The sequence below is a fragment of the Chiloscyllium punctatum genome, chromosome 14 (genome assembly GCF_047496795.1).
Source record: "Chiloscyllium punctatum isolate Juve2018m chromosome 14, sChiPun1.3, whole genome shotgun sequence".
NCBI classification, from domain to species: Eukaryota; Metazoa; Chordata; class Chondrichthyes; order Orectolobiformes; family Hemiscylliidae; genus Chiloscyllium; species Chiloscyllium punctatum.
In genome coordinates, this window is record NC_092752.1 from 31,928,550 (window position 1) to 31,940,585 (window position 12,036).

General features: G+C 41.9%; 1 protein-coding gene across 12 annotated transcripts in view; it reads left to right on the forward strand.

Moving 5' to 3' along the window:
- gab1 (GRB2-associated binding protein 1) overlaps positions 1 to 12,036 on the forward strand; it is a 235,421-nt gene that overhangs the window by 209,985 nt on the left and 13,400 nt on the right. For all 12 annotated transcript variants that reach the window (XM_072584139.1, XM_072584140.1, XM_072584150.1 and 9 more), the window contains one exon: positions 697 to 1,000. In XM_072584139.1, coding sequence (XP_072440240.1) covers positions 697 to 1,000 — 304 coding nt within the window. The remainder of the gene's footprint in view (positions 1 to 696; positions 1,001 to 12,036) is intronic.

Consider the following 12,036-nt stretch of genomic DNA (forward strand, 5'->3'; position numbering starts at 1 on the left):
CTATGTATACTAATGTAAGCCATCATCTGACTGTGTTTAATTATCACTGTAACCATTTTGGTTTCAAAGCTTAAAGACACAGACTCGAATCTTCCGATTATGGGGAGAGGTTTCCAACTCAATTTATGTCACTGAATGACCTCAGCCCTCTGGTGAAGTCTGCACATGTCACTGCTTACATCAGAAGTTCACACTTTGGAATCCCAATATTTCCCTGGCCACACTTCCATGATTCCAATGACAAGAGGATCAGATAGCCCGAACCATAGAGGCTTGGGCTGTTCGCCTAATTTTTTTTACACTATTTACTTAAACGTTTCCGCAGCAATGTGCTTAATGAATTTCCAATTGCACGGTCTTGCAAACAGTATTCAAATAAGTACCTAGTTCATCTGTTTAGGGTGCATTTATTTAAGAACACCTAGAAAACTCCACATTCCACCTGGATTATTGATGTACATCTCTAACAAAGCAGAATGTCCTCAGTACCACACTGCAGTGTCAGTCTATTGCTCATACTCTAGTCGGCAGCAAGGTTTGAACAGTTTCTGATTCTGAGGTGAGAATTCTGCCAAGTGAGTAGGATGATATTAGGAAGAATGGTGTCCTGTGTTTTTTTTTAAACTAAAAACATAGTAAATTGATGACTTGATTTAACTTTAAAAGAACTTTGTTTCTACCCCTTTCAATTTTAAGCAAAAAAAGGGTATGATGCCACTGGCAAGTTTGTGCAATGAAGAAGCTGACCAGAACTACGTACCTATGGATGCCAATTCTCCACCACGCCTTCAGACAACCAGCCACCCTGAACCAATCCAGGACACTAACTATGTAGCTATGACACCTGGTCCTTTTGATTTCCCTGCACTGGGAATGCAGGTCCCACCTCCGGCACACATGGGTTTCAGGGTTAGCCCAAAAACCCCTCCCAGGAGGCCTGTTCCTACTGCTGATTGTCAGCCACCACCAGTGGACAGGAATCTTAAACCTGACAGAAAAGGTAAGAGTAGTTCAGTATTGCCTTCATTTGATTCAGGTTGTTAGCATTTAACATGTTCTAAACACCTTTTTGGGTGTAAAAAAAAATACAAAATTATAGAACCTAAATATCTTAATATGCTCTGATTCATTGCAGAAAAATTTGAAAAAGTGAACAATTTTTACTTGGACATTCAAAATCAAATTGTTTTGAATTATTTGCTGTTCAGTTCCTTGCGGAACTCCAACATTAAGCGACTCTAATTCCCACGTTGAAGTTGGAGACTTTAGAGTGAAAATAGTTTGAAAATAGATGTTTGATTTGTAAAAGAAAATAAATTTTCATAGAAGCTACTAACTGACTGCAGTGCCAATTTGATTATAAATTGGATTCAAAATAAGTTATTGGCTTAATATATGGAAATCTTTTCCAGTAACTCTAATCAGAGAAATCTAGTTTTAATTTTTGTGGAAAATAAAGGTGTTACATGACCATCTGTAGTCTTAAATGCTTTTGTGTGTTTACATTAAATTACTTGCAACAGTGAATCATGCCGTATGTAGATTTTTTTGAATGATTTTTCATTGTTCTATCAGATTTTTCAACTTTTAAGAGTTTTTCAAGCTTGTGATCAAACAATGGTATTATCCAGCCAAATGTTGCACAATTTAATTGCGCAATCAAAATTGCTTTGTAATTGACAGTATGTTCAAACTCACATTTTTACATTAAACCACTTGATTTGTTTATCAGTTAGTGATATAGCTACTTTCTCTTAAGCTACTGCAAGCTTTAGAAATTGTGAAATGCCAAAATGTTCTGCTTTGTTTTTGGAATATTGTCTGTTTTTATAAATATGATGTGTTGTTGTACCTGGGCTTTAAGTACACCTTGCTGCAAAATGCTTCTATTGTATAGCTATTATTGGTGGAGGATGCTACTAGCTGAGTTTATACTTGAATCACATTGCATTTGCTGCCAAGACCTTGGGTTAATTTTAACAATAACTGCATTAAAGTAATATGTAAAAATTATTTTTCCGTTTCATTAGGAAGTGAATTGAAGTTTCTTGCATCACTATTGTCACTAGGCATGTTTGGCATCTCGATGCTAATATCTATCGGAAGAGGAAAGACTAACAATCTTCCAGGGCTGATTTTTCTTGCTTGGACTTTCAGTATTATCTGTTACTCCCATCTCAACACCTGACCCTAGTGTATTACAGCTCCAAATAATCTGAACACCATCCAAGTTTGAAAAGCCAAAACCTACAATTGTTTTGCTGGGTGTTTTTCACACTTACGTACACACAGCACAAATATGATTTGTTATGGTTCAATAAAATCCTAGTGACAATGTATGCATGTTAAACTTCGAAGAACATTACCTGAATAATCTGCTTAAATCACATTTCTACCCACTGGCTTATTTCTTTATCCTTTGCTTCCAAGTAATCAAAGCTCCATGTCTTGCAATGCCCCTGCTTCTCAATGGTAGACTGATGTGGTGATCAGAGTGGAGGGAGTATGTCGTCACCATTCCTTTGAGGGATAATTTTCCCCTCAAAAAGTACAGTATTCTAACCCAATAGCTTGATTGTAGATCAAATTTAAACTTCTAAATTGAAAGCAAGTTTTCATATTCTGTTACTGAGCCGAAATTACATTGCTACAGTGGCAGAAAACAGTCTATTTTGAATAATTTTTATTTGGGTGCTTACATTTTTTTCAAAATGTCTGGCAGTTGCCTATTAAGTCTTTTATAAGGCCAAATTCCAATCAGAATAGCACTTTAGATTTTGATGAAGAATCTAATGTTGTGTTGGTATGTGTTCACATTTAATGTGATAAAAGTGCCTGGGTCAGTAACTATCAGTGACTTACAGTCTCATGTAGATTGAAAGACACAAAATTTGTGCTCTTGTGTTGTTACCATAACTGGTGCTTGTGGTTTATTGATTTTATGGTACTTGGATTTGTGATCAGAAATGTTATCGCAAACTGGGAGTGTTTTCCCAATTGTTAAATAATGATGAGAAATACATGGATTATCAGATTTGTGTGTCAACTTGGAAATGTTGGAATAGGGAGCATCATGTATGGAATTAATTCCAGAATATCCACATTGTTTGAGTTTTGTAAATATGCAATTGCTGTGAGCTTTTTTAAAAAAAAACCTCGAAAAACCCCATGTGAGGCACGTCTGAAATTGTCTATTCATTATCCACTAGGTTTCCTGTGAATTTTGGTGAAACATATGCAAATGATTATGAAAGAAACTATATTCTCAGGTACATTTGGTACTGCTTAAGGTATTGTGAGGCAGGCGGTATGAAATCTAGATATCCTGATTGATTGATTGATTTTCCTTCGTAGGGAGCAGATTATGTAAGATCGGTAATTTATTTTATTAGCCTTAATGTTTGGTATGGCTGTCTGGAAAAAAATATTAGCTTGAAATCAATTTTTCCTTGGAGAAGACTTTGTATCTATTAGAAATGTGTTGTGATGAGCTAAGATGTATGTTTGTACTGACCTCTGAGTCATAAAATGTAATTATTATGTGGAATCAATGGCACTCACAAACTTATAACATTGTAGTTCCAAATAGTCCTGTTTCATTTGATTGCATAGCAGTATTGTGGAGTGTAAAATCATTGTTGGAAAAATATAGTTTCGAATTTGAACTTTCTTTGCAGTTTTATCAATTGAGAACTCATTGTAACATGGCAAAGGAACTGTAGCAATAACTGTTTTCAGAAAGTTTTTCAAATTGATTTGTTCCTGCTTTCAGTAAGCAGTTTGATAGGGTAGCCTATGAGGATTACTAATTTTTATTTGAATTTATCAAGGTAAAAAGATATACTTGTCTGATTACAGATTTTGTGAATTCTGTGGAAATTGTGGATATTTTGCAATTGTGCTGTATGGTTATGCAATGCAAAGCAGTTAAACACTTTCACTTGGGTCATTTGATGGGTTCAGTCAGGTCTGGTACGTCAGTGCAGATGAAAGCTCCTTTTACCCTGCTGGAAAAATGAACTTTACCCCCAAACTGCAAAGAATGCTCCAAGTTGTACTGATGTTTCTATCCTATTCACAACCCCACCCCTCCATTAACCATTTCATTGTTTTCCCATTTTGAACCAACCTTTTTGTCAGTTTTGTTTAGTTCTCACTGGAAACTGTATGTCAGATTGACCAAATGTCTTTTGCAAAAACCCTTGCAACCAATAGAGAGAAAAAACTCTCCTTCAGTCTATGTTGGATTTTTAGCATATCAGCATGATGAAGTTGGTGCGCCACTCCATTGTTAACTCTTTAATCAGAGGAAACAAAAAGAATGTGCAGCTATCTGAGAAAGGCAGTGAGTTTATCATTGTGAAATGGGATTAACATTATTTCTCCTGCCCATCCTTTGCAAATCTCTGATAGTTGGCATATTATGGAGGGAAATGGGCATCTGTTATATTTATAGGTATAAAAAGCTAGTGAGAAAATGGCCTTGATTGGATTTTTCACAACAACTAAAGCAGCATTAGTGAAATATTTGGCACTGAAAGTAGTGAAGAGATAGCAAAATCCAAAATACTTAGTACAGGAATGTACTTGAAAGGGATTAGAAAAAGAGAACAAAGAAAATTTACAGCCCAGGAACAGGCCCTTTGAGTCAATCCAATTCCACTGTCTAAACCTGTCGCCCAATTCCTAAGCATCTGTATCCCTCTGCTCCCACCTCCTCATGCATCTGTCCAGACGCACCTTAAATGAATCTACCGTGCCTGCCTCTACTACCTCTGCTGGTAACACGTTCCAGGCACAGGCCACCCTCTGTGTAAAGTACGTGCCATGTATATCCCCCTTAAACTTTTCACCTCTCACCTTGAATGCATGACCTCTAGTTATTGAATCCCTCACCCTGGGAAAAAGCTTATCTCTATCTACCTTGACTATACCTTCATGATTTTGTAGACCTCAATCAGGACTCCCCTCAAATCTCCTTTTCTCTAATGAAAACAACCCTAACCTACTCAATAGCTAGCACCTCCATACCAGGCAACATCCTCGTAAACCTTCTGTGCACCCTCTCCAAAGTGTCCACATCCTTTTGGTAATGTGGCAACCAGAACTGTACACAGTATTCTAAATACAGCCAAACCAAAGTCTTGTACAATTTTAACATGACCTGCCAGCTCTTATACTTAATACCCCAACTGATGAAGGCAAGCATACCATATGCCGCCTTGACCACTCTATCCACCTGTGCAGACACCTTCAGGGTACAATGGACCTGAACTCCCAGATCTCTCTGCTCATCAACCTTTCCCAAGGCTCTTCCTTTTACAGTATAGTTGACTCTAGAATTAGACTTCCCAAAATGCATCACCTCACATTTGCCTGGATTGAACTTCATCTGCCACCTCTCCGCCCAACTCTCCAATATGTCTATATTCTCCTGTATTCTTTGACAGTCTCCTATGTTTTCTGCTACTCCACCAATCTTTGTCTCATCTGCAAACTTACTGATCAGACCAACAATGCCCTCTTTCAGATCATTTATGCATATTACAAACAACAGTGGCCCCAGCTCTGATCCCTGTGGAACACCACTGATCACCTTTCTCCATTTCAAGAAACTCCCTTCAACTATTACTCCGTGTCCTGTTGCTCAACCAGTTCTTTATCCACCTAGCTAGAATACCCTGCTTGCCATGTGACTTCACTTTCTCCATTAGTTTACCATGGGGAACCTTATCAAACGCCTTACTAAAATCCATGTATATGACATCTGCTACCCTTCATCAATCAACTTGGTCACTTCCTCAAAGAACACTCTTAAGTTGGTAAGACACAACCTCTCCCACACAAATCCATGTTGCCTATCACTGATAAGCCCATTCTTTTCCAATTTTTTTTTATCCCTCAGTACCTTCTTCAGCAACTTTCCCACCACTGATGTCAGGCTCACTGCTCTGTAGTTACCTGAAATATCCCTACTACCCTTCTTGTACAGGGGGACAACATGAGCAGACCTCCGGTCATCTGACACCTCACCTGTGTTTAAGGATGCTACAAAGATATCTGTCAGGGCCCCAGCTATTTCCCCTCTCGCCTCCCTCAGCAACCTGGGATAGATCCCATCCAGTCCTGGGGATTTGTCCACCTTAATATCCTTTAGATTACCCAACACATCTTCCTCCTTCTGTCAACATGATCCAGAGTAAACAAACTTCTATCTCTAATCTCAGCATTCATCACCATCTGTTCCTCAGTGTACCACTGATGCAAAGTAATCATTAAGAATCTCACCCATTTTCTCAGGTTTTACACACAACCTTCTTTCCTTATCCTTTAGTGGACCAACCCTTTCTCTGATTACTCTCTTGCTTCTTATATAAGAATAAAAGGCCTTGGGATTCTCCCTATTTCTGCTTGCCAAAGCTATTTCATGACCCTTTTAGCCTGCTTGATTCCTTGTTTAAGAATGGTCCTGCTCTCCTGTTATTCCTCCAAGGCCCATTCTATTCTTAGCTGCCTGGACCTTATGTACGCTTCCTTTTCCTCTTAGTCATACGATTTCTCCTGTCATCCACAGTTCACTAATCTTGCCTTTCCTATCCCTTGTTTTCAAAGGGACGTGCCCCTATCCAGCACTGTCTTCAACCTATCTTTGAAAGCCTCCCACATATCAAATGTGGACTTTGTCAAATAGCTGTGTCCAATTCACATTTCCCAGCTCCTGCCTAATTTTGATATAATTGGCCTTGGACCGGTTTAGTACTTGTCCCTTAGGCCCACTCTCATCTTTGTCTGAGTATTCTAAAACTTACAGAATTATGGTCACTATTTCCAAAGAAATGCACCTCTGAAACTTCTACAACCTGGCCTGGCTCATTCCCCAACATCAGGTCCAAAATGGCCCCTTCTCTTGTCGGACAATTGCCATACTGCTCTAGAAAACTTTCCTGGACGCTCCTTACAAATTCTGCCCCATCCAGTCCTCTGATACTAAGTGTATTCCAGTCAATGTTGGGGAAAATTAAAATCTCCCATCACCACCACCCTGTTGCCTCGACATCTTTCCATGATCTGTTTACCTATTGGTTCTCCTATCTCACGCTCACTGTTGGGAGGCTTGTAATACAGCTCCACCAGTGTAACTGCACCCTTCTTATTTCTCAGCTCCACCCATAACATCTCACTGTTCAAGCCCTCCATAGAGTCGCCTTTAGCCCAGCTGTGATATCATCCCTGACCAGCAATGCAACTCCTTTCCCTCCACCCCTTTTACTTCCCTCCCTGTCCTGTCTGAAGCATCTATATCCTGGAACATTTAGTTGTCAGTCATCCTCTTCCTTCAACCAAGTCTCTGCAGTCGCAATAATGTCATACTCCCAGGCACCAATCCAAGCCCTAAGTTCATCTGCCTTACCCACTACACTCCTTGCATTAAAGTATATGCGCTTCAGGCTGCCAGTTCTTTTGCGTTCATCTGCTCTCGGCCTACTCTTCCCCTTGGTAATGCTGACTTTGTGATCCTTAGTCTCCAGTCTCACTGTCTAGCAGTCTTCTCTTCTGGCTCCCAGCCCCCTACCACATTAGTTTAAAACCTCCCCAACAGCAGTAGCAAAAACTCCCCCCAAGGACATTAGTTCCGGTCAGGTTCAGATGTAGACCTCCATTTTGTATTGGTCCCACCTTCCGCAGAACTGGTCCCAATGTCCCACAAATCTGAACCCCTTCCTCCTACACCGTCCCTCAAGCCACATGTTCATCCTGCCTATTCTTTCATTTCTACGCTGGCTAGCACATGGCACTGGTAGCAATCCCGAGATCACTACCTTTTGAGGTCCTCCTCTTTAACTTCTCTCCTAGCTCCCTAAATTCTGCTTTCAGGACCTGTTTTCTTGTTTTTTTACTTATATCATTGGCGCCAATGTGCACCATGTGGCTGTTCACCCTCCCCTTTCAGAATGGTCTGCAGCTGATCGGTGACATCCCTGACGCGAGCACTTGGGAGGCAACACACCATCTGGGGGTCTCGTTTACAGCCACAGAACCGCCTATCTACCCCCCCTTACAATGGAATCCTCTATGACTATGGGCCTATGGGTTTTTTTCCACCCTTCTGAACAGCAGTGCCCACCACGGTGCCATGATCTTGGCAACTGCTGCCCTCCCTTTGTGAGCCATCTCCCCCAACAGTATCTAAAACGGTATACCTGTTTTAGAGGAAGATGACCACAGGGGACATCTGCACTGCCTTCCTACACTCTTTCTGCCTTTTAGTCATGTTGACTATGCAATCTCATATAGCCAACACTCATTTTTAAATTTCGTACTTTAGAAACAGTGTCCCGATTCATCAATTGTGTTAATGAAACATGCATTCTAGCAGAACAACCTGTAGATGACTGTAAATAGAGAATTGAATTGAACAATGAACAAATATTTGAAGAGTGGACCAGGGCATTTGTGGAAGTTCGTTCAGAATCCTAAAATTGAAGGGCACCGGGATCCTCACACCAACTCTATGGATCACAGCACCTTCTCAGGAAAGCACAGGAGACATTAAGAGTGGCTTTTTACCTCTTCCCTTTCCAAAATTCCAGGCCCCAAATGTTTCTTCAGGTTCTTATGCTGCTTTTAAATTTAGTCCACTGCTTACCGTACAATCCCCTCTATAACAGGGAGACCAAACTCTGATTCTGTAACTACTTTATGAAACACCTGCTCAGTCTATAAAGTATGGCACCAAGCCTGTCACTTTAATTCTTTGTTCAATTCTAACTCTGATTTTGGTGTCTTGTACTATTCCATTGAAACTCACCATAACCTTGAAGATCAGAATTTGATCCTCCAAAGAGATTCTTTACAGACCTCTGGACTTTGCATTGATTCTTAACAAATTCAGATTAAAAGTCATGCCCTAATTTTTTTTTGAATAGCTGCAATTGGTGATGATTCTGCCCTTCTCATTTACAGGTTCTCTAAGTGCATATTTGTTATGTCAGATGTCCTGTTACCACCCTCTTTTGCCTCATATCATCACCCTTTTTGATGTTTAATTTCTCATATCAAAATCATCCCTTTTTGTTATTTTCCCCTTCCCCATCCCTCCTTCTCAGCCTTGATATGTGATTAAAGCCTATTACATTCCTAACATTCCAGTTCTTATAAAAATTTCAGTCTGAAATGTTAACTATTTATCTCTCTTCACAAATGCTGTCTGTTTTACCACCGATTTCCACCGTTCACACTTATATTTTCTTCTGCACTAATTCTTCCTGAAACTGATAGCTACATATGAAGCTCCACCTGGGATCCCTGAACAACATTTTAGGAGCAGAAACATGCTGAATTTCTCCCCAAGGGGTGCCATCTTCACATTACTCAATATTGATATCAGTTCACTCTGCTAATTTTTTTAAATTTCAAAAATATACTTTATTTATAAAATACTTTGATCTATACAACTGAACATGCCATACATATGTAAACATTCCATTTGTTTGCATACCGAAAACAGAGTAATCATTCCTATATACAGGTCTGTACGATTACATTTTTAGCTGAGGTGTCAGCAGAGCCCAAATGACTGCGCGGGCCCCCTGTTCTTCTTTAGGCAGGCAGATGTTACACGGTGGTCTTTCCCCACCGCGCCTTGGCGGCAGCTGCCCCAAGCTTCAGTGCGTCCCTCAAAATATAGTCCTGGTCCTTGGAATGTGCCAGTCTGCAACACTCAGTCGGGGTCAACTCCTTCAGCTGGAAGATCAACAGGTTTCGGACTGCCCAGAGAGTGTCCTTCACCAGGTTGATGATCCTCCAGGCACGGTTGATGTTCGTCTCGGTGTGCATCCTGGGGAACAGGCCGGAGAACACGGAGTCCCGCGTCACGGCACTGCTCGGGACGAACCTTGATAAACACCACTGCATTCCTCTCCGGATTTCTTCTGCGTAGGCACATTCCAGAAGGAGGTGTGTGACAGTCTCATCCCCCCCCCCCGCAGCCGCTTCGAGGGCAGCGTGTGGTGCGGCTGAGAGCCCGGGTGTGCATAAAGGATCTCACAGGCAGAGCCCTTCTCACCACCAGCCAAGCCATGTCTTGGTGCTTGTTGGAAAGTTCTGGCGATGACGCATTCTGCCAAATGGCTTTGACAGTCTGCTCAGGGAACCGCTCGATAGGATCCGCCCTCTCCTTTTCCCGAAGGGTCTCAAGGACGCTACGTGCTGACCACTTCCTGATGGACTTGTGATCAAAGGTGTTTTTCTTCATAAACTTCTCCACGAAGGACAGGTGATACGGAACGGTCCAACTACTCGGAGCATTCCGCAGCAGCGAGGCCAGGCCCATCCTTCGCAACACCGGGGACAGGTAGAACCTCAGTATGTAGTGACACTTGGTGTTTGCGTACTGGGGATCCACGCACAGCTTGATGCAGCCACACACAAAGGTGGCCATCAGGGTGAGGGTGGCATTGGGTGTATTTTTTCCCCTGTTGCCCAGATCTTTATATATCGAGTCCCTTCGGACCCGGTCCATCTTTGACCTCCATATAAACTGGAAGATAGCCCGGGTGACTGCAACGGCACAGGTTCTGGGAATAGGCCAGACCTGTGCCACGTATACTAGCAATGTCAGTGCCTCACACCTGATAACCAGGTTTTTTTCCCACAATGGAGAGCGACCGTAGCTTCCATCTGCCCAGTTTCTGCCTCACTTTGCTGATATGCTCCTCCCAAGACTTGGCGCACACCCCAGCCCCCCCCCCGAACCAAATACCCAGCACCTTCAGGTGGTCAGTCCTGACGGTGAAGGGGATCGAGGATTGGTCGGCCCAGCATGGCCTCGCTCTTGCCTCGGTTTACCTTGGCCCCCGAGGCCCGTTCGAACTGGTCACATATGCATATGAGTCTGCGCACGGACAGAGGATCAGAGCAGAAAACGGCGACATCATCCATGTACAGGGAGGCCTTAACCTGTAGGCCCCCGCTGCCAGGAATAGTCACCCCTCTCAGGCTCGCAACCTTCCTGATGGACTCAGCAAATGGCTCTATGCAGCACACAAACAAGGCAGGAGAGAGAGGGCAGCCCTGCCTGACTCCAGATCTGACTAGGAAGCTATCTGATTCCCACCCATTGATTGTCAGTGCAGTCTCAATGTTGGTGTAGAGCAGTCTGATCCAATTGCAGATTCCCTCCCCAAAGCCCATTTTGGAGAGAACATCTCTCATATACCTGTGTGATATCCTGTCAAAGGCTTTCTCCTGGTCCAGGCTGATCAGGCAGGTGTCCAACCCTCTGTCCTAATTAACAATCAAATTCAGGAACTTCCTATCCTGTATGGTCTCCTTGTTTGCTGGATTACGAAGTTGGGAAGTTCTGGCTACACAGTACAAAAAGGGCAGGTTCTTTTCTCCCTTCCCTCAGACCATAGTGAAGCCTTTGTTTCACATGGTGCTTTACTCCTTGTCTCCTTGTCTTCAAATGAGAGAAACCAGTTTGAGTTTCCAGTGTCCTTGAGCTTGAAATCATTACTTTACATAGGAGTTAAATAGTTGGCTACTTGCTGCAAGATATTTTCTGAGAAAAGTGTTTAATCTTAGTCTGAATGGCAATGATAAATGTGGTTAGTTCCCATGTAATTTTGGAGGTTGAGGCAATGGTTGAAATTGAGGATGTGGCTTTCAAATTTCTTGATGTCTCCAACAGGCTTTGATTGTTAAACTAACCACATAGGAGTGAAACTGTTTGCTGGAAATGACTAATAGACTAAAGGATGGATGATGTGGTTTAAAATTTACTTGTAACATAGATTTTTGTGCTACACTCAGAATTGTACCAACTTGGCAGTCATTTGTATGATGCAGACCATGAGATGGCCAATGTGGAAAATGGAGATGCATCACCATTGGAGAAATGGGATGTCTTGGAAGTTGGAGCTAGGTGCACTGGTGGAGGAAGCTTTGCTTACATCTTAGCAATACACAGAAGTGACTGCTGATGACAATGACTGTCTGACAAGGGAAGTATTCCATTCCTCAGCATAAGCAGCT